Source organism: Bos indicus, chromosome 15 (assembly GCF_029378745.1).
Source record: "Bos indicus isolate NIAB-ARS_2022 breed Sahiwal x Tharparkar chromosome 15, NIAB-ARS_B.indTharparkar_mat_pri_1.0, whole genome shotgun sequence".
NCBI lineage: Eukaryota > Metazoa > Chordata > Mammalia > Artiodactyla > Bovidae > Bos > Bos indicus.
Window position 1 is genome coordinate 33,817,631 of NC_091774.1, and position 26,675 is coordinate 33,844,305.

General features: G+C 43.2%; 1 protein-coding gene and 1 long non-coding RNA gene across 3 annotated transcripts in view; one reads left to right on the forward strand and one right to left on the reverse strand.

Annotated features, from left to right (window-relative positions):
• Window positions 1-21,544, forward strand: part of UBASH3B (ubiquitin associated and SH3 domain containing B) — a 153,046-nt gene extending 131,502 nt beyond the window's left edge. Inside the window, exons 7-14 of the mRNA XM_019975673.2 lie at window positions 755-887; window positions 3,287-3,407; window positions 4,220-4,342; window positions 5,645-5,737; window positions 6,905-7,049; window positions 14,252-14,358; window positions 15,682-15,791; window positions 17,008-21,544. Coding sequence (XP_019831232.1) covers window positions 755-887; window positions 3,287-3,407; window positions 4,220-4,342; window positions 5,645-5,737; window positions 6,905-7,049; window positions 14,252-14,358; window positions 15,682-15,791; window positions 17,008-17,145 — 970 coding nt within the window. The 3' untranslated portion in view covers window positions 17,146-21,544. The remainder of the gene's footprint in view (window positions 1-754; window positions 888-3,286; window positions 3,408-4,219; window positions 4,343-5,644; window positions 5,738-6,904; window positions 7,050-14,251; window positions 14,359-15,681; window positions 15,792-17,007) is intronic.
• Window positions 881-26,675, reverse strand: part of LOC139187297 (uncharacterized) — a 38,828-nt gene continuing 13,033 nt past the window's right edge. The window contains exons 2-7 of one of the 2 annotated variants that reach the window (XR_011570845.1): window positions 10,336-10,416; window positions 7,561-7,634; window positions 4,262-7,171; window positions 4,029-4,170; window positions 3,765-3,907; window positions 881-1,014 (exon numbers count right to left, since the gene is read on the reverse strand). This is a non-coding gene — a long non-coding RNA (uncharacterized lncRNA). Of the gene's footprint in view, window positions 1,015-2,751; window positions 3,908-4,028; window positions 4,171-4,261; window positions 7,172-7,560; window positions 7,635-10,335; window positions 10,417-26,675 lie in introns of both variants that reach the window. The other variant, XR_011570844.1, reaches the window with a different exon arrangement.

The window sequence follows — 26,675 nt, forward strand, 5'->3', positions numbered from 1 at the left end:
ATTTGAATTGCAGTGTTTTATTAGATAAAGCTTTTTGGAAACTTTGCTAATCAGAATAATTTAAACATGGCATGATCTGCTGCCTGTCTTTCAGCAAGACCTCTTTGGGGGGCTTCTGTAGTTACATCCAGAAACAAGAACTCTTGGCTCATAGCTCCACACAGCTGGTGAGAATGGTGTCCTCTGGAAAAATGCTGTATTTAGTCCTCTTGTTGGAGGTGTGATTGAGACGGAGAGGGGTTTGGAGACGGAAGGAGGTGGCAGAGGGGGTGATGGCCAGGGACTTCTGTGGCTTCACGCGGAGCCACAGGCAAAGTGGTGGGGAGGGTCAGAATCTTCCTTCTCCTTTGTCAGTTCAGATGGAAATCACTGTGGAAAAGATTAAAGGCAGCAGGAATTGTTTATTTCTTTGGAGCCAGGAAAAGAGCTGGAAACAATGGTACAGAATTGATACCTCATTATTCTGCAGCATGCCTCTGGTGCCAGCCAGGCCCACGGCACCCGAATAAGCACAGCATCGCAGGCCCCATCCCTGCCCAGAGGGATGAACACATCTGTTCCAAGCATGGAAATCCATCCACCCCTAATTTATTAACTGCAAGACTCCAGTATGAAACAGGGTGTTCCTTATAAAAATACCCAGTCACTGTGTTGTGTACTTGAAACTCATATAATATTGTCAATTATACTTCAATGAAAACATTTTAAAAAGATGTTCCTCCTCAGTTAACATCTTCCTTGTCTCCCTCCACAGCTCTTACTCCATCTTAAACACATCCTCTTCCAACGCGCTCTCCTTTGGGGACGGCATCCTGGAGAGGCGGCAGTATGAGGACCAGGGCCTGGGGGACGCGACGCCCCTCACCATCATCTGCCAGCCCACCCAGGTAGGGCTGACCATCAGGGCCACATCCTCAACTCTGCTCAGGAGGCACTGAGCACCTTTTTTCACAAAGGGTGAGGCATTGACTTTTCTGTCCTGAAAGGGTTACCGATCTCTCAGGGCACACCATCCTAAAAGGTAAACAAAAATTTAAGAAGAAGAAGAGTCAGATGGGTGGCACTGACAATGATTACCAGCTCCTGGGTCTAGACTAGTAAGGAAGACTGCTCCGCAGAGCAAGGGACGTGTTATCTATAAAGAAGTAACACAGTGGACCCTTGAACAATCCAGGGGTTAGGAGTGCCAGACCTCCAAGGGCTGGAAAATCGAACTGTAACTTAGAGCTGGCCCTCCATCTACCCAGTTTGGTACCCTCATATCCACCATTCTGCAACCTCAGATTCCACACTCTGTGGATCGTAGAGTACTGTAGTATTTACTTTTGAAAAAAAAAAAAAGCTGTGTATTAGTTGGACCCCGTGCAGTTCAAACCCAAGTTGTTCAAGGGTCACCTGAAGTATCAATTTCACGGGGCATTGTGAAGATTAAAGGAAATATGAATACGGTTCTTAGTACAGTACCTGGCACATACTGAATGCTCAGTGTATGTCTGAGATATGCCAGAAAGGCTGCAGGACGGGGGAGTTGGGGGAAGGGGGTTTTGGGTTTTAAAAGAACTTTTTATTTTGGAGTATAGCCAGTTAACAATGTGGTAGTTTCAGGTGGACAGCAAAGGGACCCAGCCATACAAATACATGTATCCATTCTCCTCCAAACCCCCGCTCCCATCCAGGCTGCCACATGACATTGAGCAGAGTTCCGTGTGCTAACGCAGTAGGTCCTTGTTGGTTACCCAGTTTAAATTCAGCAGAGTGTACACATCCATCCCAAGGGCTTCCCAGGTGGCGCTAGTGGTACAGGACCTGCCTGCCAATGCAGGAGATAGAAGAGATGTGGGTTCTATCCCTGGGTCGGGAAGATCCCCTGGAGGAGGACATGGCAACCCACTCTAGTATTCTTGCCTGGAGAACCCCATGGACAGAGGAGCCTGGCGGGCTTCAGTCCATGGGGTCACACAGAGTCGGACACGACTTACGTGGCTTAGGATGCACACGCACACATCCATCCCGAACTCCCTAGCTATCCCCTCCCCACATTGTTCCTCCAGGCAACCGGAAGTTTGTTCTCTTAAGTCTGCATGTCTGTTTTCTCTTTTGTAAATAAGTTCATTTGTATCATTTCTTTTCAGATCCCACATATAAGGGATGTCATACCGTACTTCTTCTCTGTCTGACTGACTTCACTTGGTTTGACAATCTCTGCATCCACCCATGTTGTGGCACATGGCATTCTTTCACTCTTTTTAATGGCTGAGTAACATTCTATTGTATATGTGTACCACACCTTTATCCATTCCGGGGAAGGGTGGTTTTGAACAGTCTACATTAATACAAAGCCAACTAAAATTTCAGGTGTGTTAGGGAACAAGAGACTAGCTGACAGTGGCTGGAGTCTGGAACTTGAGTTAGGAAACAGTAGGAGAGGCAGTGGAAAAGACCACGCCACCATCCCACATACCAGCCTTGCCAGGGCAACAGGAAGCACATGCAAAGTGTGTGTACTATACTGGTCAATGCCAAGCCCACAGGAGTTGACAGCCCCTGAGGAAGCTGGCAAGAGCTGCCTCCATCAGAAAGAAGAAATCTAGAAACATCTGCAAGGACCCACCCAGCAGTGATAGAAATCAGGGTCATTCAGACAAGCCTTTGACTGGACTTGCCGATTTCATCACCCAGAGGTAGCTGCTGTCCTCCCCGAGCCATTTCCAGGGACACCATCGTGCGGGCAGCCGGACGACAGAGCCTAACCTGTGATTAGAACTGGCAAAGCAGGACCTTCTGGCTGGAGGAGACTATGGACCACGTGGCCTTACCACCATGTAGGGGAGATGAGGCAGGGGCATTTGTGGTAATGAAAGTTCTCGCCTCCTGATGAAGCATCTCCTTAGGGGAAGAAGCTGTCCTCTAGATGGCGTCTCTCCATACTGGCTAGTTTTGCCTCTGAGCTGTATGTAACTCAGGTTGCCTTCCTGTTCAGTAGTAGCCGAGTGTTAATGAACAGCAACAGTAACGATACAACCATCTTCATAACCCTTCTCATTTTGCAGAGCACCTGCAATTCATCTCATTTAAGCCTCAAAATAGCTTTTGAGGTCAGTAAATGAGGCTTACCACGCCCATCTTATAGACAGGCCAGCTTAAATCCAGGGTACTTAAGGGGTACTTATTCTAATTAAACATTAGTGAGACTTACTCTAGAGCCCGGCTCACCTGCACCCAGCCCTGAGACGTGTCTACTTCCTTGTGTGCCCCACCCTCACTCACAGCCTTTCTTTGTCCTCAGCCTCTGAGGATCAGCAGCCAGCCTGGCCCTCAGAAGAGATGCCTCTTCGTGTGTCGGCATGGTGAGAGGATGGATGTCGTGTTTGGGAAGTACTGGCTATCCCAGTGCTTCGATGCCAAAGGTGAGTGGGTTGGTTGGCCTGCTCCGCATTGGCATACCTCTCACAGCCTCTAGGGGGCAGCGGCAAGCTACATTTATCTAGATGGAGTCACTGTGTTGCAGAAAGTGCCCCTTACTGTTACACTGTAAGTCCTTCCTGATAGTCTGGAGTGTTAGGGGAGAGAGAATTGTCCTCGCCTCCAGTCTATCAACTGGGACACCACGGACCACAAAAGGCAGATGTCTTGCCCAGAGCCACAGGACAGGCAGACGCAGGAGTCCTGATTCCAGGTCCAGAACTCCCTCCAGTAAGTTACCCTGGCTTATTTAGTTCCATTTTCATTTGTCTAAGATAGGCTTGCATCTCAGAGAGTCCGACCTGCTTTGGAGTGTCTGGTTGTTACTTTCACTTAAAAACCATCTCTTGGGACCTTCCCTGCGGGTCCAGTGGTGAAGACTGCACCTGCCAAATGCAGGAGCTGCAAGTTGGGTCCCTGGTCCAGGAACTGAGATCCCAGATGCCTTGTGGCCAAAAACAAAACAAAACAAAAAACAGAAGCAATACTGTAACAAATTCAATAAAGACTTTAAAAAGAAAAAAGAATACTAGTTATTAAGAAAAAAAGACTTAAGCTCTTCTTACTTTTGTCAGCAGAATGGACGCATGGATTTGAAGACACTCTGCCAAAGGAAGAGTGTCAGTATTTTCTAGAGAGCTCAGTTCCATTTCCCTTTGGCGAAAGGGAATGGAAGTGGAGGGGCCAGCAGGATCAGCACTAGAAGTCCTAAGGAAACAAGAAACTCATGTCGCCTTGGTCTGACATTTCTTTCCAGGCCGCTACATACGCACCAACCTAAACATGCCTCACAGCTTACCTCAGCGGAGCGGCGGTTTCCGGGATTACGAGAAAGATGCTCCAATCACGGTGTTTGGATGTATGCAAGCCAGACTTGTGGGTAAGTGTCCCAGAGTGACCACATAGCCTTTTCTGGCTACTTCTTCCAAAGACTGGCTCCAGCAGATATGCCAAGGACACTGCTGATGGCTTTCCTACACTGCATTAACTCAATTCAAAAGAGATTTATTAAGTAACCATTAGGTTCAGGGCACTGGGTTGGTTTAACAACGTGAACAAGGTAGAATCCCTGTGGAGGGGTGTGTGGCCTAGTGATGGGGCAGGGTCAGGCTCAGCATGGCAGGTAGGTCAGCTTCTTGCGGGAGGGTGAGGAGGAGGCACTCAGGGGTGGCTGAGAGTATAGAGGCCAATCGGTCTCCAGGATGCTCAGCTGTTTGCAGGTCTGGTCCTTACCCGCCACGCAGAGCCAACAGCCTCGTCCCACTCAGTCATTTAACACACAGGGTTTGATCACTTACCTTGTGCAAGGCACTACACCAGGTATTAGGGATCTAAGCATGAGTCCCCGCCCTCGGGGAGGCTTGTAAGTGGATGAATATCATAGAGTGTGCTTTACTCAAGAATGCAACTATGTACCAAATGTTACGGGAGCACAAAGAAGACATAAGCCCAGAAGAGAGTAGAAGTTAGCAGGAGGGCAGGAAGGCATCTCAGTGGGAGGATCACCATCGAGTCATAGATGCGAGAAGCAGCATCTAGAGTACGGAGGAAATAAGCCGTCTTGTTCCTAGAGCATCGATTGTGAGCAGAAACTGGCAAGCTGGAGACAGAAAAGTTTGTGGAAGACTTTGACCACCATGGTAAGGTGTTTGCACTTCATCCAGGAAAGATGGGCATGTTACTGCTTGTAAGGACCAGAGAGACAGCGAAAGACAAGAAGGGGTGTGTCCCTTGATCTTCCATAGAAATACTGGGCAGGAGACTTGTTGAAAATGAGACTGGGACTTCCCTGATGGTTCAGTGGTTAAGATTCCACTTGCCAACGCAGGAGACACAGGTGCAACCCTAATCCAGGAAGATCCCACAGGCTGTGGAGCAGCTAAGCCCACATGCTGCAACTGCTGAAGCCCAAGCAACCTAGAGCCCATGCTCCACAAGAGAAGCCACTGCAGTTAGAAGCCTGACAGTGCAACTAGAGAAAAGCCCAAGCAGCAACGAAGACCCAGCACAGCCAAAAACCAGTCAATTAAAAGAAAATGAGACTGAAACTGCTGGCCCCACGTGAGCCCCCACCTGAGAAGAGAGGTTTGCAGGGTCTGCCTGGCATCCTCTCTTCCACACTGAGAGTCATGCTGAGGCCGTGTAAATTATCAGATTGATTCTTCTCTGGTTTCCTTTGCAGGGGAAGCCTTACTGGAGAGTAACACCATCATCGACCACGTCTATTGCTCCCCGTCCCTGCGCTGCGTCCAGACTGCATACAACATCTTGAAAGGTGAGACTTGATGAAGGTCAACTAGTCCATCCCTCCATCACTAGACAATCCGACACTAATAATAGATTACCCTGGATTCAGGCGAACATCAGCCAATTGGAAGTTTTGAATTTGAGATGTTTAGCAATGATACTTTCAGAAGATGACTTTGCAAAAGTCCCAAAATCATACTCTGATAGCAGAAGCAAGATGAAGAGAATATACAGATATTGTTTTCTTGAAAATCTAAAGCTCTCTTCAGTGATTTGCAGGCTTGTAAAATGTTGTTGTCTGGCAATGATTTAGAGCCTACAGAGCACGATTTTTTTTCTTTTGGCACTAAAACAAATTGTCTCCTCCCACTCTGCTCTGTCTGCTTCTCCTTTTCAGCAGCAGTAGTTCTCCTAGGTGTCTGGAAATATGAACCATCCTTGTTTTACTTGATTGGAGTAACTTCAAAAGCACCATTGTTATATAAAGATATTCAGCCTTTGCCCTAAAATCCACAGAGGCCTGTGTTACAGGAATCTCTATTCTCATTTCACTGAAAGAAAAACTAGAAGAAACAGCCTTGACTGTTTACTTGTACCAAACAACGAATGAGCCAGCAAGGAAATTACACTATATTTGAGACGTCTATTTGTTTACTTTAAGCCAGAATGCATCTATGTATTCAAATGCATTATCTGTTCCATTTGCACAGAAAAACTGGGCTAAATGCAATACAAAGAGATAAACAGAGCCAGTTCCTACTCCAAGAACAATGACACTATCATAAAACACAGGAGTTGTGCATTGGCAAATATTCAACACTCGATTTTCTAGTAGAGAAAATGAATATATGATATGCAAATATAATGTAAGCTATTATAATGAATGCTAAAGAATTTCTGAAGTTTCTTGATAAGAACATCTTGGAACTGACTTTAGAAAGAAGAATTATAGTAGTCACAGAGCTGTACAAACTATACACATAATGATCTTTTAAAAAATTGGACACCATTCAGAGTGCGCATACATCCTGGAGGTGTCACCAGAATATTCTCACGTGTTTATGATTACAGCGATGAAAAACCCTTGTCTGAACCTGCATGCTTCTACCATCTTTAAGCTATACGTAGCATCCGACAGGAAAGGGAAGATTTATCAGAATTTTTATACTTTGTTCATCTTCATTTTATCTCTAAGGTTTACAACAGGAAAATCACTTGAAGATCCGAGTGGAGCCTGGCTTATTTGAATGGACAAAATGGGTTGCTGGGAACACCTTACCTGCGTGGATACCTCCATCAGAGCTAGCCGCAGCCAACCTAAGTGTTGATACAACCTACAGGTAACTCTCTGAAACCTCTGTTTCCCTGAGGTCAGTGTGGAAGTACTCTTCACCAGGCCAGATAAGGGCGTGAAGGACCAGATGTAGCCCAAAGACAGTTGTCCATATTGGTGGAAGTCAAGCTACAATTAAAAAAAAAAAAAAAAAAATTGGAGAATCAGCATTCCTTTGTGTCTGGCATTACTATGGAGTGTGTCTCCCTCTGACACACATTCACTAGGGTTTTCCGATTTTACTGCATCCATTTCAGTGGCTAATAAAACCACTTGCAATGCCAGAAGCACACAGCAGCTAACGATCAAGCAGTTCAGAAGTTTGTTGGGGAATAAGGGAAATTGCTGTGCCTTGACTTGGATTGTCACTTTCAATTTTTCAAAGTACTTTGAATTATCTTTATTCATTACCACCATAACCCCAGGATGGCAGCTAGCCACTTCCATATATGAGAGAGCTCAGTGACCTCTGAAAGTTACCCATGTAATGGACACATCTGACAATAATAATAACTTACCTTTATTGATCATTTTCTTCGTGTCAAGCACTGCGTAATCAGCTTTATAGTAGTCCTTTGCTTTTTTCATTAGACTGTTATTGAGAAGAAATATTTATAGGTTGTAACATAAGTACATTAACCATCAGAAATCCACTCAGCACGTCTTAGTGACGTGGTAGAAAAGGCTTTTTGTGTTATTACGTGACTTAGTGACTAAACAATAACAACAAGCCATATTTTAACTATTTTTAGTAAGCAATGGGCTTTTCCTCACCCTATATTTGGTTTAAATATTTTTGTTAGTTGTTGTTATTACCTTGTCAGTCTGAAGTAGAGTTTCAGGTTGAGTGTAAGAAAAAAGAAATCCACTCGAGCATTTGTAAAATGTCTTTGAGGAAGGATAGATACTCACCATTACCATGGGGAATTAAATTCATAGTTCTTAAGACAGAATCTGGAACAATTCTTGACTAAGAAAGCAGAGCTTTCTTCCTTGTGACATCCCATGACCTTTCACTTCAAATACTTACCCAAACCTCAAAGCAATGCCAGTTTCTGGCTAAGGTCTAAGAGGGCTATCTTTTCTTCCATCCTCGTTTTTGGCTCTACAAAGACCTCAGGTAACCCCCTTCATTAATAAATATGTAGAATTAGAATTCCTCAGAAATAAGATTAAATCAATCAGATCCCCTGCTGAAATAATTCACATTTTGTCCTGTCCACACTATGGTCACTATTTTCCTGTTCCTTGGGGAAACAGCAGTAAATTACTGTCCCCACGCCAACAGCCGTCATCCCTATGCCCTGGAAAGAGAGCAGGTTACTGCCAACATGGGTGAAATGACTTTCCTCACGTACCACCCAGCCCCTCTCAGGCCATGTCTTCAGTCCATCCCCCTTAAGTGCATCCTACAGTTCTTCCCAAGCTTATTCACACATACCCCATCAGTAGTATGAACAGAAGGATGAATGCCAACCCCAGGGTGAGGACATGGTTCACATTCCAGATTTTGTTTTCCTCTACAGAAAATCAAAATGTAACCATTTTGTGTTTGGGGGAGGGGAGTGAAGTTAAGCATCTAATTCTATAAATTAGTTGTGAAATTCACCCATCAAGCATGAGAGGCATAGTCCCTAGAGTCAATTTCCCTCTGAAAGTAATTATGTCAAGTGAGCAATTCTTTTAAAGCAAGTAGTGGTACCCAAATGATTGAAGAAATGCAGAGAGGCAAGGACCAATAGCCAGAGTATTGTAAGTCAAGCAGGCATGGCTTCTAGATTCATATCACCTTGAACAGGAGGGAGGAGATGCTGAAAGGTGGATTCAGGCTGGTAACTAATATACAAGCCTCATCCACGGGTAACAAGACCCATCTAAATATAGAAAGCTGCCCCAGTGGAGCTGGGTGGGAAGCAGGAAGACAGAAAAAACGAAATACACACCAGTTGGATGGGGCTTTAGAACAGGACCCTGATGACTGGGGGAGGTAGCAGAAAGGGGGTGTGGAGCTTTGGATCTGGAATATTAGAGGAACAACAAGTCATACTTTGGTGTGGGACTCAGGGCAGAAGCCTAATCTTCTAGCCTGGACCAGAGTAGGCTGGGGAGTAGAGTGTATACCAGGAATAATACTGTTCCACGGATACTACCCGAGTACCCAGAGATCTGGGCTCCAGTCTAGTTGGTGGTTGGAGACCTGCCTGACTCTGAGAACAGTACGTGGGTCCTGCAGGTGTGGCTGGAAGCCTGCTGCTGACAGGAGTGAGAAAGCTGTGACAGTCCCATCCTCATCGGGACCCATTCAAACAGGGAAGCCATTCACAGGTTCAACTTCAAGGCAAGAACTGATCAAAAGGAACTGGATCCCAGCATCTCCCAACTCTTCACTTATAAAAATTGTATACATTTCTGTGTGGTTTGCCCTGCAGTGACTCCTGGGCCATACAAAGAGGCCTTTTGTCAAGAGTGCTGGGGGCATTCCTGGGAGACCAGGTGCTGTGAGTGGTAATGGAACTGGATGAGAGGAAGGAGGAACAGAAAGACTTTGCCTCTGAACAGCAAGGCACATCCTAGCAAGTCATGTTTCTCCCCGTTCCCCAGGGTGTTATGAGATTCAGAAGGTGGTTTCCTAGGAGAGAGATGCTTGCTATGAGAATGTTATTTAACTGAGAGAGGGTTTCAAATGGAACAGAATCCCTTCTGTCCAGACAGTAAACTCAAGTTCACAGAAGGGCAGTTTTGAGGAGGACACTGTCAGAAGCCATCCAGGGTGGAGGATAACTTTACAGGCATTGAGTTCAGCCTCAGGTTTAAGTCCCTGCTCTTAAAAGTTCTAATGACGTAAACAGGTCATCTGTAGCCTTTCCAAACCTTTTTGTCATCCATAAATTCAGAATTTGCAAAAGTGTTGCTAGATGGGATATGTTCAAAGAACACAGGTGCTTTGCACAGAGGCTGACACATGGGAACCTCTCAATAAATCTTAGCAGCAGCAATGCCTGCTGATGAAGATGCCGTGAGAATTCAAGAACACACTAGCTCCTCCATGCACTAAATACCAACAACAAAAGACAAGGAAGCAGAAAATATCATATAGTTGTACTTTAAAAAAAAACAAGATAAACATCTCATAGCCCAGAAAACTAAATAGTAAAGGAAGGTGGAAGCAGACAGAAGCGACTGGGATTGAAGACATTCAGGGTCAGCAGGATCAGAGGGCCCTACTTTGAAAGTCCTTTTATATGCCATGTACATTGTGTCATAACTATCATTTACATCAATAGCCTACTCACCCCAAACACACAAACTGGGTTCTCCTCATCTTTATGTTCTCTGGGCTTCTCCTAGGGCCAGGTATGTGGTCTCTGTTAAAACTAAGAAAGAAAAGGAGAGATTGGTTAAGGGTTATTAGCTCACAAACCCAATGGACCTAACATCTGTTTTTAAAACCTATCCTTAACAACTTCCCAACTCATTTTATGAGGCTAGCATTCCCCTGATACCAGATAAGAATACTGGAAGAAAAAAGAACTACAGGTCAATACTCAACAACAAAACAGTAGCAAACCAAATCCAACAGCACATCAGAAAGGACCATATACCATGACCAAGTGGGGTTTATCCCTGGGCTGCAAGGATGGTTCAATGTGTAAAAATCAATAAATATGATATACCACACTGAGTAGCATAAAAATTATATGATCATCTCAATAGATAGAGAAAAAGCATTTGACAAAATATACCATCTTTTCATGATAAAAATGTTCAACCGATTGGGTACAGAAGGAACATATGTAAACATAATAAAAGCCATATATGGCAAGCCCACAGCTAACATACTCAACAGTGAAAGACTGAAAGGTTTCCTTTAAGATCAGGAACAAGACAAGGATGGCCACTCTCACCACTGCTATTCAACCTAGTTCTGGAAGTTCTAGCCAGAGCAGTTAGGCAAGATAAATAAAAGGCATGCAAGTTGGAAAGAAATAAAACTCTGTTTGCAGATGATGTGATGTTATACATACAAAATCCTAGAACTGTCAGAACTAATCAACAAATTCAGTGAAGTTGCAGGATACAAAATCAACATATGGAAGTCAGTGATGCACAAAAGGAAATTCAGAATGTATCAAAGACCTAAATGTAAAGCCAAACACTTTAAAAAGAACAAAATAATGCCATTTGCAGCAACATGGATGGGCCTAGAGATTATCATACGAAGTGAAACTCCTCTGTCCGTGGGATTTCCCAGGCAAGAATACTGGAGTGGGTTGTTGCCATGCCCTTCTCCAGGGGATCTTCCCAACCCAGGGATCAAACCTGTGCCCCTACATTGCAGGTGGATTCTTGACCATCTGAGCCACCATAGAAGCTCCCAAATTAAGTCAAAAAAAGATATCATATCATTCATATTTGGATATTTTTTTAATGGTATAAATGAACTTATTTACAGAACAGAAATAGAGACTTTGAAAGCAAACTTATGGTTACCAAATGAGAAATAGGGAGTTGGGGGAGGGGGGCAGGGAGGGATAAATTAGGAGCTTGGGATTAATGTATATACACTATTATATATAAAATAGATAACCAAAAAGGACCTGCTGTATAGCACAGGGAACTCAATATTCTGTAATAATATGTAAGGAAAAACTCTGAAAAGGAATAAATATATGTATACCTAAATCACTGTACACTTCAACTAAAACTGTAAATCAACTATATGCCAATAAAGTTTTTAAAACAATACATTTTAAAAAGTCAACTAACAATTTCAACAACAACAAAAAGAAGTCAGCTGTATTTTTATACACTAACCTTGACCATATGAAATAGAAATAAAACAAACCCATTCACATAGCACCAGAAACAGTAAAATACTTAGGAATAAATTTAACCAAGGAGGTGGAAAGATCTGTACTCTCAAAACTGCAAAACTTAGGTAAAAACTGAAGAAGATACAAAGGTGTGTCCTACACTCTTTGATCATAAAAAATAATATTGTTAAAATGTCCATACTTCTCAAAGCCATCGATAGATCAAACATAATTCCTATCAAAATTCTAATGGTATTTTTCACAGAAATAGAAGAAACAATCCTAAAATTTGTATGGAACCACGATAGATGTTAATAGCCAAAATAAACCTGACATCACACTTCATGATTTCAAGGTATACTACAAAGCTATAGTAACTGCCATAAAAATAGACACACTGACCAATGGAACAGAACTGAGAGCCCAGAAATAACCCTCAAATATTTGACAAGGGAGCCAAGAATACTCAATGGAGAGAGGGTAGACTTCAATAAATGATGCTGGGGGTTTCCCTGGTGGCCCCGTGGTTAAAGATTCACCAACACAGGGAAGGTTGGTTTTGATCCCTGCTCCGGAACATCCCACATACCGTGGAGCAACTAAGCCTGGGCGCCACTACTGCTGAGCTCACGTGTCACAGCGGCTGAAGCCCGTGCACCTAGAGCCCGTGCTCTGAAACAAGAGAAGCCACAGCAATGAGAAGCCCACGCACCGCAACTAGGGAAAAGCCTGCACACGGCAAGAAAGACCCAGGGGGGCCAAAAATAAGTAAATCATTTTTTAAAAAGTGACGTTGGGAAAACTGGATAACCACATACAGAAGAATGAAATTGGACCCCTATCTTACACCACTCTCAAAAATTAACTCAAAATGGATTAAAAATTTAAAGAACTGAAACCATAAAACACCTGAAGAAAACATGGGAAAAGTCTTTGACAGTGATTTTTTTAGATATGACACCAAAAGCATATGTAATAAAAAACAAAATAAGGAAGACTACATCAAACTAAAGACCTTCTATAAAGCAGAAGAAGCAACAATATGAAAAGGCAGCCTACAGGATAGGAGACGATATCTGTAAAATACATGCCTGATAAGATACAGAATAGGAGGAGGTACTTGCAGATCACATACCTGGTATCGTCATATACTTCACATCCAAAATATGTGAACAATTGATGCAACTCAATAGCTAAAACACAATCTGATTAAAAAGTGGGCAGAGGAACTGAATAGATATTTCTTCCCAGAGAAGACCTACAAATGGCCAAGAAGTACATGAAAAGACATTCATCATCACTAATCATTGGGAAAAATGCAAATCAAAACCACAGAGAAATCTCACTCACGTCTGTTAGAACAGCTATCATCAAAAGAAAAAAAAAAGGCAAGATGGTAAGTGGGGGCGAGGAGATGGGGAGAAGGGAGCCTCGCACACTTTGGGGGCAGTGTCAGCTAGGACAGCCCCAGTGGAAAACACTATGGAGGGCCCACAAAAAATCAAAAATTGAACTACCATATGACCCAGCAAGCTCACTCCTGGGGTATGTCCAAAGGAACTGAAAACAAGATCTCCCAGAAAGAGTTGGACATACCACATGTGCGAAACCTAAAAGAGCCAGACTCAGAGAGACAGTAGAGCAGCACGGACACCACAGACATCCCACATGACCACGGGGAGCGGCTGGTCAAAGGTGTGCAGACTTAGGGTTACCAGTTGGAGGGTTCTGGGGATCTGATGTACAGCACTGTGGCTGTGGTTAGCAATACTGTATTATATACTTGAAAGTTGCTAGGAGAGTAAATGTTCTCACCATAAAAAAGAAAATGGTAATTATGTGACATGATGGAGGTGTCAGCTCAGACGTGAGATCCCCAGAATGTATTCGTCTTATAACTAAGTTTGTGCCTCTTTGTTTTGAATGTATAAATGTATCAAATCAGTAGTTTGTACACCTTAAACTTAGACCGTGTTACTGTTTATATATCGTGTGTAAGCTTACAGAGGCTTGGGAAATCTCCGATTACTTAAATAAATAAAGAGATCTAACCTCTGCTTTGCTTCCTCTTACATGGGTGACCTAGGACAGATTGCCAGTAAAGGCAGTTCAGCTGCTCTGGGCCATCCTGCAAGGGGAACCTGCGCTGAATGTTTCATTTTTCAGCTGGTCACTTCGACCCCACGCACACATGGCATTCATTTCTGTGCATCCTGCACATTCGAACCCCACTTGTGCATAGTAGAAATACACTTTCCTATGCCTCCATCCTTTCTAGGATAAACAGAAACATGGGAACTTTCGAAAGGTCTTGAAATAAAGCTGAGAGTAACGTCAGTTGCTTTGTCTTGAGAGCAAAATGTTTTCAATGCCTTGGTTCATTTTTCTATTGCAGACCTCACATTCCAGTCAGCAAATTAGTGGTTTCAGAATCCTATGACACCTATATCAGTAGAAGTTTCCAAGTAACAAAGGAAATCATAAGCGAATGTAAAAGTAAAGGTAGGTGTTACCTCGGACTCCGTACTTGAATCTGTGATCATTTCTCCATCACGGTTAGTCAGCTGTTCAGGATGGCTCAGCATGCTTTGTCGAACTCATTTAATAGGAAAGAAAAATATGTCTAGACCCTATTGCAGATACTTTCATGTAAAATTTGTCATATTCTGAGTACTTCGAATGCTAGATATTCCATGGAAATACTTCAGACTTGGTTGCTATTTGAAATAACAGAATTTTGTATCTCAGCAATACATCTCGCACTCTCGGAAGGAGGTTCCCTATTATAATTTCCATAAATTCTTCAGCATAACACAGTTTTGCCTGTAATTTGATCCAGGAGCATGAACACACCTACACAAACACACCTACCATCATCGCTGCCACCAAGAGCAGTGTTCTATAACTCAAGTCTGCCACTGAATTTTATAGTCCTTGAACTCAGTATTTAATGATATGTAAGACTATAGTATTTTTAGTAAAGAGGGCAGGTTACAAAAGAGTCTGCCCATTTCCAGCCCCCCCCCCAAAAAAAGTTAAAGATATTCATCTTCATAGAGCAAAGGCTGGATTTACATATACCAGAACATTAACGGTGGGGAGCCCTAGTTAACAGTACTGTGGATGGTCCCCACATTTCAGTTACCACTTGTAAGCCCCTCACTTCATCACCACCCCTGTAGGACCACCCATTCCCCCTGTAAAGAAACCCAGCATGTTCTGTCAACCAGAAAGTCTCATGTGCTCACAGTTCTACAAGCAGCAGCATCGAAAACTGCATTAGAGGTAATAGCAGAGAGCCCTGTAGACTCAGAACGCTACTGTATCTTGATTGCGGTGGTGGTTACAAAATGCTGCACGTGTGATAGACTTGGGTAACCTGGTAAAATCTGAATAAAGCTATGTGGACCGTAGCAGTGTTCATTTCCTAGTCTTGATAGTATACTCTAGTTAGGCAAGGTGTTGCTATGGGAAGAAGTGGGGGGAAGAATACTTGGGACCTCCCTGGCGTGTACCTGTATACATAGGTACATATTGCATAATATGTGTACACAGTGTATATAAAATATACACACACGTATATAATATGTAAAATATATATTTGTAACCTGTGCATCAAATTACTTTAAGATTAAAAGTGTTTTTTTTTTTTTTAATGACATCAGCCTGCCTTAACAATACAAAGCATCAAAATATTGCTTGGCCAGATTGTCTTATTTCTTGAGAATGTTTGTCCCTCCCTGGAAAACTTGACTTAGGTACTTACAAGGTTTACATGTGTCTTTATAGAATCAGATTTTCCGGTCCTTGTTTTTTTGCCCCCAGGAAATAACATCCTGATTGTGGCTCACGCATCTTCCCTGGAAGCATGTACCTGCCAACTACAAGGCCTGTCACCTCAGAACTCCAAGGACTTTGTACAGATGGTCCGAAAGGTAATCCCCACTTGTGTTTCAGGGGCCTGTGGTGCCTTACAGTTTCAGAATAGTGCAGTGCTGACCGATAGCAAAGTTCTTTGGAGCTGGGAAGATGATACATTGGTTCACTCAACCGAGATGTATTGAGTGGGACTCTGTTTAAGGCACTTTATCAGGCCTTGGGTAAGAGAAAAAGATGTGTTTGAGCTAGATCTAGCTTCTAAGAGCTAAAATTTAGGAAGGAGCTAAGAATTATAAGCAAACTGCCTGGATTTCCCTGTGGGACAGTGGATTGGACAAAGAAGAGGTGTGTGGGCCAAATCAGACAGCTCAGCTGGAAGGGAGGTCCTGGCGGGTAAGCCAAAGGAAGCAGTGAGTCAAAATGATGAGGCTGAAAGGCAAACCTGGGAATAAGGCAGCAAGACAGAAAATCCACCAGGCTGACTAGCACATCTGGATTCCTCCTCTTCCTGCCTGTGGAAGGTTTTCCATCAGCCATCCTCCCACGCATGCTTCCCTCCAGCCTGAGTTACATGCTTCCTGTATCTGTCCCCAGAGAAACCAGTTCAAACTTGATTGCAATTTTTTTCTCATTTTTAAAAAGATTGTTCATGTGTCATTCCTTTCTGTTAGTCTGTAAGTTGCTTGAGGGCAGAGACTTTTGTCTTATTCATAAATGCAGCTCTGGACAGACACACACACACACACACGAATAAGTTTTGAAATGCCATGCCTACTGAAGGTAGGAAGGGCAGAGCTTCAGTTTTGAACGTTAGATACACATGCCAAAAAAAAATGATAATAAGACATAAAGCAGGATGAAACATTTTTAAAACTTGAATAATCTTTCCCATTGTCCGAGTATAATTTCAGAAACTTTTGAGCTGCATTTTCAGCCTGACTTGCAATCGGGAAGGAATTCTTAGCACCTTAGCTTTATGCATGATTGCTTTTATCTCCCACGCTATTAAGAAAGCATCTATAAACAGTTACTTATCTATACTAGGAGAGCCCACTGTTCAACGAATCCCTTCCAAAGACTCCTCTTGCATTGTGAATACTCTTCCTTCTAATGGATCAGTTGTATCCATTTCATTTTCTTTAGTGATATTTTGGAGGGGATGCTTGCCTGCAAAGGCCCCATTCATTCTTTTGAATTTTCCTTCATCCAGGTAAAAAGTAAAGCACTCAGCCTCTGTTTTCTATTTTCCCTTCCTTTTCTGTCTTCCTTCAGATCCCCTACTTGGGGTTTTGTTCCTGTGAAGAATTAGGAGAAACTGGAATCTGGCAGCTGACAGACCCGCCAATTCTCCCTCTGACCCATGGACCGACCGGGGGCTTCAACTGGAGAGAGACCCTGCTACAAGAGTAACCGGGCGAGCGAACGAGAAGCAGCAGCTTGAGGAAGGCTTGGGGAGAAGTGTCTGTGTGTGTGTTTAGTACCAGTGGGGAAGTCTGCACCACATCCTAAGTGGACAAAGAAGAATTCAGCATCTTTCAGGCTTTAAAGTTCTTAGGATGAGACTGTGTCAAGAAGAGAAAGACTTGATTCAGGGATAAAATTCATTCTCTCTGGACCCTTTTGAGAATTGTCTTCCTACATCAGGGCACCTGCTACCGTGGAGGGTCTTTTCTCACTTCCGTATGTGCTGGCTAAGGAGCCTGGGTCCTCCCAGAGGGAGCCGCCAGCCCACCCTCAGGAAGGATGCAGGAAGGTCCAGCTGGAGAGACTCCAAGCTGCCAGGCTGGGGATGGGATTTTCTTCTAGACTCCGTGCTCCAGTGAAAGCCAAGCTGCAGGATTCCTTCAAGGTTACTAGGAAACTTGTGGCTTCCCATCAGTTTCAACGCTCAGTGCGACCCACACACTAGTGCTGCTGGCTCAAGACCCCTGCTCGGGGACCCTAACCTTTACACCGGTACCACCCCATCACGTTTTCTCTACAGCTGACTGCAGCTTCTTGCTACGGTCCTACCCTCTTGCTTCTGTCTGTGAAACGGAGAGAGAAAGCATTTTTGCTCTCCAAAGCACTTTTGGACTCAGGAGGAAGATAAGATGCACGTGTGAAGCATTCAATTGTAGGCGCAACAAACTTGCAAAACATCAAGTGACTTGGAGTGACTCGTGTTGTAGCCTAACAAGCCACAGCACTTCTGAATCATTTGCGATTTGCTCGCCTTTGCCCCAAGAGTCTAGACCGTGTTAACCGGTTAAGGATGTTGACATTTTCAAAAGATGTATGTCAGATACATCCTTTGAGTCAGCAAGAAGCTCATTCTTGTGCAATATGGACATCTTTCCAAACCATACCAAGGGTCAGGTCATCATACACTCGCAGTACATGTCGACCAGAACATCCACAAACACGTCCATCACAGCCAGGGATGTACTGCGAAGTCAGGGAATGAACTTAAATGATGACAGTCACGACCACACTGCTGCTTGTGCTGTCGTGTTAGTTCGTCTGTTTTGCTATGATAATTTAAAATAGGTAGGTAGGGCTACTTGAGGAAAGTTGGGAGCTACCACATCCTGTGGTAGCTCGTCACACCTGCTTCTTGAATTTAGAGGGAGTTTATTTAAAAGAAAAATAAACGGCAATCAAACCAAAACATCAGTTATTGATGCCTAGTTAATTGTGTGACTAGCTGACTGTCGACGGTAGCAGACAGTGGTCTGGCACGGTGTAGTTCACTCTGTAGGATATACCTGCAAAATGAAATCCCAGCCCTTTGAAGAGAGCATTCATGTAAAACAGATCAGTGTATATTGTAGCATTAAATAAGCTTCAAAACCCAAATGCAGAAAACACATGGTATATAAAAACAGATCTGCGCTCCCATTTGAAACCAGAATTTGATGATCCTTGAAAACAGGAGGAAGTGAAAGGATGCTGGCTACGCATGTTAATTAGCAAGAGGATCACTGTTGGGTTTAAGTCACTTAGAGAAAGATGTCATGAATTTTATATTTTAAGAAACAAACCTTGATTTCTTCCAGCACTGCACACTGATCCATCTTCTGGATCTAGAAGTAACTGTGCTGACATGATTGATTACAAAGTTTCAGCTCAAAACGGGGGAAGTACATTACAGGTGTTAAGAGAAAAGTCCCATTATGGCCAGTCCTTCTTTTATTTGTACTGAGGTAAGTCCACTGTCACCAGATCTATAATGTTTATTAGATTCTCCACAAATTTTCATGGACTTTCAGTGCTCAGAATGATGCTTGAACATCTCATCTCCGATTTCCTTGAAAAGTGTAGCAGTGTGTGCTGGGCAGCATCTGTACTTATACAGAAGACAGTTCAGAACTTACCCTCTCTCTCCCTCTCTGTGGACTTAGGCCTTTGATGACCTGTTAGGTGGTTTAGGTGGGCTGCAGTCCTATGTGTGAGCAAAGGAAGGCAGAAATCTGAAATAATTTTCTGAATAATTTTAGGTGGAAAACCTTGAGTGAAAGAGTTAATTCCTCTGAGGACCCAGATTGTTGATCAGAATGGCCTGAATGATCTCAATTCACATGAAATTCTCCTTTTCCACATTTACCTACTTGAAAAACTAAACTCAGACGACCCTATTTGAGAAATTCTTTGGAAATTACATTGCATCTATGTATATAAGAAAGAGAAAAGACAACTGTATTATGTGATTTCATATCCATTTAAAATTCTCAGTTGCTGTCTATCACAACTCAAAGTTCAGGCTGGTTCTTTTTGATCTGAGGCTGATGCTTATTAACAAATATTTTGGGGAGTTAGAAAGGAGGAAGGGGAGATGGAAGGAAATGCTAGACAGAAGCAGCAAATGGTTGCTTGTAAGAGGAATTTTTTTTTTTTTTTTTTAATGTAGAAAGTTATCTGAAATAGACAGATGAAATTAAAGGATTTAATCTGGGCTTGAAAGTCTGAAACAGTCGGCTGCTCTCACACGTGTGCCACATCATCCCGCTGACAACCCAGTATTATTCACAGATAGACTTTGGTTTCAGTGATTTTAAAATGCCACGTTGATTCCTCTGTGGACTAGAATAATTGGCACATTTTAATGCACAAGCTGGGGTTTCATTTTCCCAGGCTCCTTCTCTCTCACTGCAATGGTAGCTAGGAGCACATTCCTTCACCCTAGCAAGGAGTTCAGAATACAGTGTTTTCCATTACATTTAGATTCATAGAATCTGAATGGCTGATTAAATGGCCATCTGATGGCTGAAAGAGAGGGTATTTTTCACCCTGTATTGAAAGGCTTGGAGGAGTTTCTAGTTTTTATTTTCATTATACTTTAACCAAAGAATTATTTTAAAGTAACCTTATATTTGAAAGATGATTTTGCAAAAAAATAAAATAAAAATAAAAAATATCTTCTGGAGTGATGTCAGTTTGGTAAATCACTGTTTTCTTGCATTTTAGGCTGATGTGGTCGTTTTCCTGTCAGTGGAATCTGAAATGCATATAGATTGTCATCCAGTTGTGCTTAGTATTATCATAAATGTATCTTTTCCACTCAACTAGCTGTGTTCATATTAAACCAAGTCTCTTATTTCAGTCACCTACTGTCATCGGGACTAATTGAAAAACTACAGTCAGAGAAGTTCCTATCTCGTTGCCTTTGTAGAAAGGCAGCCCTATGTGATCAACGGGGAGGCATTCCACGTAACCTAGGCACTCAGCAACTCCAGTGTTTAATTTGAAAGCAGTGATGAATTGCTCTTTTGAATATACTCTTAAGTCACGCGTGTGTCAGAATACAGATGAACCCCCTTTAATTTTCGCAGGCAGTCACAACTGTGCTGTGTCTGCACCAACTCCTCAGATAATGCGGCTCAGGGTTATTTGCATTTAAATTGTAGTCCTGCATGCGCGTGTGAAGGCTCAGAGATGCCAGGAGGGCTGCCTCCCCAGGAGGGGTGTGATCTGCAGAGGAGGGTGGGGAAAGAGCAACTTAGTATCTGTGCTGTTTAGCTTAAAGTTCACTTTAGAAAGGTGATGCGGGATATTTTGTTAGTGATGGCAGATGCTTTTCATGTTTAAACTTAGGATTAAAATTGGATCTGCCTCTTTAATACGTCAACATATTGAATTTTCCTAGGGAAGTGACTGGCTATAACAAAACTTTAAGGGAAGGGAGGAAAAACCTCTGTGCAGAGGAAATAACTTGATTTTTAAATACATATAATATTTTGTTCAGTGTATGTAGGCTTAAAATTATGATGATGGATAGTCAAACTTAATATATTATCAGTTCTTACAATGGTTTTATACTGAACCATTTAGTTGCCATTACACAGAAATTTGAATTTTACAACTGCTCAACTATTCTTGGACTCTGTACAGGATACATATATATATACATATACATATATGTATGTATGTATAATGGGAAACATGTACTGGTTGTTCCTTTGGTTACCACTCAAGATGGGAACAGCACCCTGAAGCATTTTGGTTACACAAAGACCATTCTAAACCTGCTGTTAGGGGAGGTGTATTGGTTTCTTTCTCCTTTATAAGGCTATTGTATCATTAATTCTCTGTGTGATTCAGGTGTATTTATTTGTGACAAGGCTTTGTAATTATAAAAAAGGGAACCCACACCTGACTGTATTGCCAGCTCCCTTGTAAACTACCTGTGGCGTCTCGTTTCCTGGTCGCGTGCTCGTCCTCTCCTCAACACAGCTCTGGCACCATTGTAATTAGTTCATCCACCCCATTAGCATCTCCATTTAAGTGGTTCCCAGATGATTTAATAAAGAGAAACTGTGTCCTCAGTCGATCCAGAGCAGTCTTATATTACATTGAGTGGTCTCTTCTCCTACCATGTCTTCAGATGTTACTATGGTCATTATTATTTCATCAGTGTCCATTAACAACTTATTGACCAAAGGCGTTTTATTAATAATATGTCTCATTGCCCAGAGACGTTTCAGTACGCACTGACATAACAAACCGCCAACCACAGGTGTTAGTTTCTACAAAATCCCCCCTGATCAATAGTGTTTTAAGAGTGAGACCCCTCCCTCAGAGGACCAGAGGACCACTTGCTGCTGATGGAAACGAAGAGGATGCTCCAACAGCATCGTGGGCCTCCGGTCCCTTCTGGTTGGGCATCTGTCTGAGACATCCTGGCTGAAGAGGTGAAATGCCATCCAGGAGTGAAAGAGTGAGCTCGAAAACGCTTCCTCTGCCCCACATGCAAGCCTTCATCCCTCAACACTACCCATCTGGAGGAGGGGTACCAGGAACAATGCAAAGAGAAAGAATTTGGGTAAGAGAGAGGGCAATTCCAGTTCAACTGGGTTCCACACTATTAAAAGCCACAGACCCCATTTCTGAAGTCATGATCATCATATCAATCATAATTGAGTTTCTCTGCTCAGACGCTCAGTCGTGTCCAACTCTCTGCGACCCCATGGACTGTAGCCTGCCAGATTCCTCTGTCCATGGGATTTCCCAGGCAAGAATACTGGAGTGGGTTGCCATTTCCTCCTCCAGGGGATCTTCCCAACCCAGGGATCAAACCCACATCTCTTAACATCTCCTGCACTGGCAAGTGGATTCTTTTATCACTAGCTCCACCTGGAAAGTAATGATATGTTGAGCTAATAGGTTTTAAAATAAGCCATATATGCAAACTCATACCCAGAACATGAGCACAGGTTTCACTGGCACCACCAGGACTACCCCAGCAGGGTAGGGGACTTAACAGCTAGTGTTCATAGCTGACAGAAGACCAAGGTATGGTTCACTTTGCGGCTGGTTCTTGGCTTTTCTCTGCCTCAGAGATTCCCAAGCCCACTTTGCCCTTTCATGATATGTGTGAAGGCTGCCTGTACATCCACAGAAAATCATTGTGCTTTGGATTTAAGCTGAAATCAGCAAAAAGGCCTTTTTTTTTTTTTTTTTTAAGTTGTTTGAGGACCAAAAAGCTATCTCCCTTTGGAAGAAACAGAATACATCATTTTGCCGAAATAAACATGGAAAACCCAGATGGCTTGCTCCTGGCCATGAAAGGATGCCAAGATTTAGGTAGCCTGCTGGTTGTCATTGTATTGATGGAACAATCTGGAAAGTCTTTGTATCAGTGGAGAGGAACTTGATATTGTACCACAGAAGAAGCCCAAATTCCAGAGTCAGATAGAGCTGGGTTCTGATCCTGCCTCAGCTTCTTTTTAGGTCCCTTAAACTCATTTCACCTGTAAAAGTGGGCATATAATAATTCTTTATAGCATATAAGCATACTTATGCATGCATGAGCTACTAACTCCAGTATTCTTGGGCTTTCCCTTGTGGTTCAGCTGGTAAAGAATCAGCCTGCAATACGGAAGACCTGGGTTTGATCCCTGGGTTGGGAAGATCCCCTGGAGATGGGAAAGGTTACCCACTCCAGTATTCTGGCCTAGAGAATTCCATGCACTGCACAGTCCATGGGGTCGCAAAGAGTCTGACACAAGTGAGCGACTTTCACTTCACTATGCGTGCATGCTAAATCACTTAAGTCATGACCAACTCTTTGCAACTCCATGGACTAGCCTGCCGGGTCCCTCTGTCCATGGGATTCTCCAGGCAAGAATACTGGAGTGGGTTGCCATTTCCTCCAGGGGAGCTTCCTGACCCAGGGATTGAACCCATGTCTTTTAAGTCTCCTGCATTGGCAGGCAGGTTCTTTACCACTAGCGCCACCTGAGTGTCAAATGGGATAATATAAAATACCTAATACTACATGATAATAATGAAATCACTTCTGCCAAGGCCAAAGTAAAATCACAGATCTAGCCATTCCTCTTGTCTATGGGGAATATGAGGGACAAGGAATAAAAATGGCCTCATTCATATTGATGTCACTTTCCTATTTGCCCCATAATTTAGCTCCTGTAGTAAAAAGAGTAAAAAGTGGGTGTGCTGCTTGAATTCTGTGATTTGTCCAAGAGGCTGCCCTAATGATTTCTATTTGTATAACTGTTGATAATTTTAAAAGCACATTCTCATTTGATCTGAAAAATGATTTTACAAGGTAAGTGAGATCAGGTATTATTAACTTGTATGAGAAAAGATACTGATGGACCTAGAGATTGTCATACTGAATGAAGTACGTCAGAGAAGATATCATGTGGCATCTGTTACATGCAGAATCTAAAAAGAAATGATAAAAGTGAATTTATATACGAAACAGGAAGAGACTCACAGACTTTCAGAATAAACTTATGCTTGCTGGCGGGGAGGAGGGGGGAAGAGATAAGGAGTTTGGGATGGACACGTACACACTATTTAAAATGGATAACCAACAAGGACCTACTGTATCGCACAGGGATCTCTGCTCAGTGTTATGTGCCAGCCTGGATGGGAGGGGAGTGCGGGGGAGAATGGATACAAGTATATGTATGACTGAGCCCCTTCACTGTTCACGTGAAACTATCACAACACTGTTAATCGGCTATACTCCAATATAAAACAGTATTTCTAAAAACAGTAGTGCAAAAATGAAAAGAAATATTAAGATACTAAGATCCTGAGGTAGTGAACTTATCCTTCACTCTACAGCACTGACTGAATGCAACGTTCCTAGCAGGTGGTGAACATGAAGTACCTTCACGAGCATGGCAGGAAGTGGGCAAAAATGAGGCTGGAGAGCAGGGCAGACCCAGAAACAGGGTCGTGTATACCAGGGCTCGGCAAAGCATGGCCCACAAGCAGAATCTGGCCCACAGCCTGCATCTGTCATAAGAATGTCTTTACAAATTTAAGTGGTTGAAAAGCATCAAAAGAATTAGATGTGAAAAGATACATGAACTCCTATGTGCACAGCAGCACTATTTACAATAGCCAAAACATGGAAACAAGCTAACTGTCCACTGGCAGATTCATGAATAAACACAGGGTGCATACACACAATGGAATACGACTCGGCCATTAAAAAGAAGACAATGCCATTTGCAGCAACACAGATGCAACTAGAGATTGTCATACTAAGTGGAGTCAGTCAGAAAGACAAACACTGTATAATACCACTTATATGTGGAATCTAAAAGATGGCACAGATGAACCCACAAAACAGAAACACTCACAGACATAGAGAGCCGACTTGTGGTTGCCAAGCAGGGTGAGGGGAGGGACGGACTGGGAATTTGAGGTTAGTAAGTGCAAAGCATTATATTTAGAATGGATAAACAACATCCTACTGCATAGCACAGGGAACTATATCCAGTCTCCTGGGATAAATCACAATGGAAAAGAATATTAAAAAAGAAAATATATATATGTAAAACGAATCATTCTGCTGTTACAGCAGAGATTGGCAAAACAATGTAAATCAACTATACTTCAATTAAAAAAAATATTATGTCAGGGCATAACTCTATAACTGTAGGATAGCCAAATTCCAGTGCCCACAATAAAGTTTTATTGGCAACAGCCATGTTCACAGGTTGGCATATTACTTATGGCTGCTTCCTGGACACAAGGGAAGAGGTGAGTATAAGAGGACACAAGACCCACAAAGTCCAAAATCTTTGCTACTTGGTGCTTTACAGAAAAATTTGCCCGCCTCTGCTGTGGACCAAGATGAAGCATTTGGATTTTGTTCTAAGCCCAGAATCCAGCACAGAAACCATTCCCAATGCATAACAAATGAGTAGATCGGTGATGTCCAGTAGCTGGTAAAGTGACAGCCAGCATTCTTGGGGGGCTGATCTCTATCAGGCAGTTTTCTAGGTCCTTTACCTGTGTTGTTGTTCAGTCGCTAAGTCGTGTCTGACTCTTGCGACCCCATGGACTACAGGCCGCCAATCTCCTCTGTCCGTGGAATCCTCCAGGCAAGAAAACTGGAGTGGGTTGCCATTTCCTTCTCCAGGGGATCTTCCCGACCCAGAGACTGAACCGAGGTCTCCTGCATTAGCATGCAGATTCTTTACTACTGAGTCACCAGGGAAGCCCTATCTTACCTGTGTAAATGTCTTTAATCTTCTCAACAACCCTATTCCAGATACTATTTTTGTTCCCAATTTACAAAAGAGGAAGGTGAGTCTTAGAATCAACAACCTGCCCAAAGTCACATAGCTGGATTTGCCGGATCTGAGATCCCAGGCATTTTCAGCCTGGTTCCAGAGCCTGGGCAAATAGTTTTGAAATATTTTTGAAACAAATCTTAAGGAAACTATCTCAGAACCCTAAGGCACCTGGTGAATACTTGGATTCCTCAGAACACTGCTCTCATCCAACCCCCCTGTTTGCACATGAAGACACCAAGGGAAGTCATTTGTTCTGGGAGATCTGTGAACTAAGACCAGAAGCTGGCGCGTGCTGCTCTGCGGTCCGTTCCCCCAAACCACAGTTTCCTTCTGAAACTGGCTCTTACTTGGGTTCTGTTTTCAGAATGATCCGTTTGATTACATTAAGTTGTAGGCAGAAGCCTTAAGAACGAAAGCTGAGCTGGTCCTTTCCAAGTGCATCTCGGTTGCTTTGGTTCCCATGGGGATGAAATGCAGCCCCAGTCCCCCGAGGTCTACAGATTTATGGAGCATCTTCAATGTGCTGCCCTGCTGGCCACATTGGATTCTGATTCAGACCTCCCAGTCACCTTATCCTGTGATTATTCTCCCCAGTTTACAGATGAGGATGCTGATTCCAAGAATCAAGTAGTCTTCTCGGGGCTACATGGCTGCTAGTGACAGGATCCAGGTGAAAAGTCCGGGTCTATCTGCCTCCTGCCCCCTTATCCCGCTAAGCTTTGCTGCTCCTGCTGCTGCTAAGTCGCTTCAGCCGTGTCCGACTCTGTGTGACCCCATAGACAGCAGCCCACCAGGCTCCCCTGTCCCTGGGATTCTCCAGGCAAGAACACTGGAGTGGGTTGCCATTTCCTTCTCCAATGAATGAAAGTGAAAAGTGAAAGTGAAGTCGCTCAGTCATGT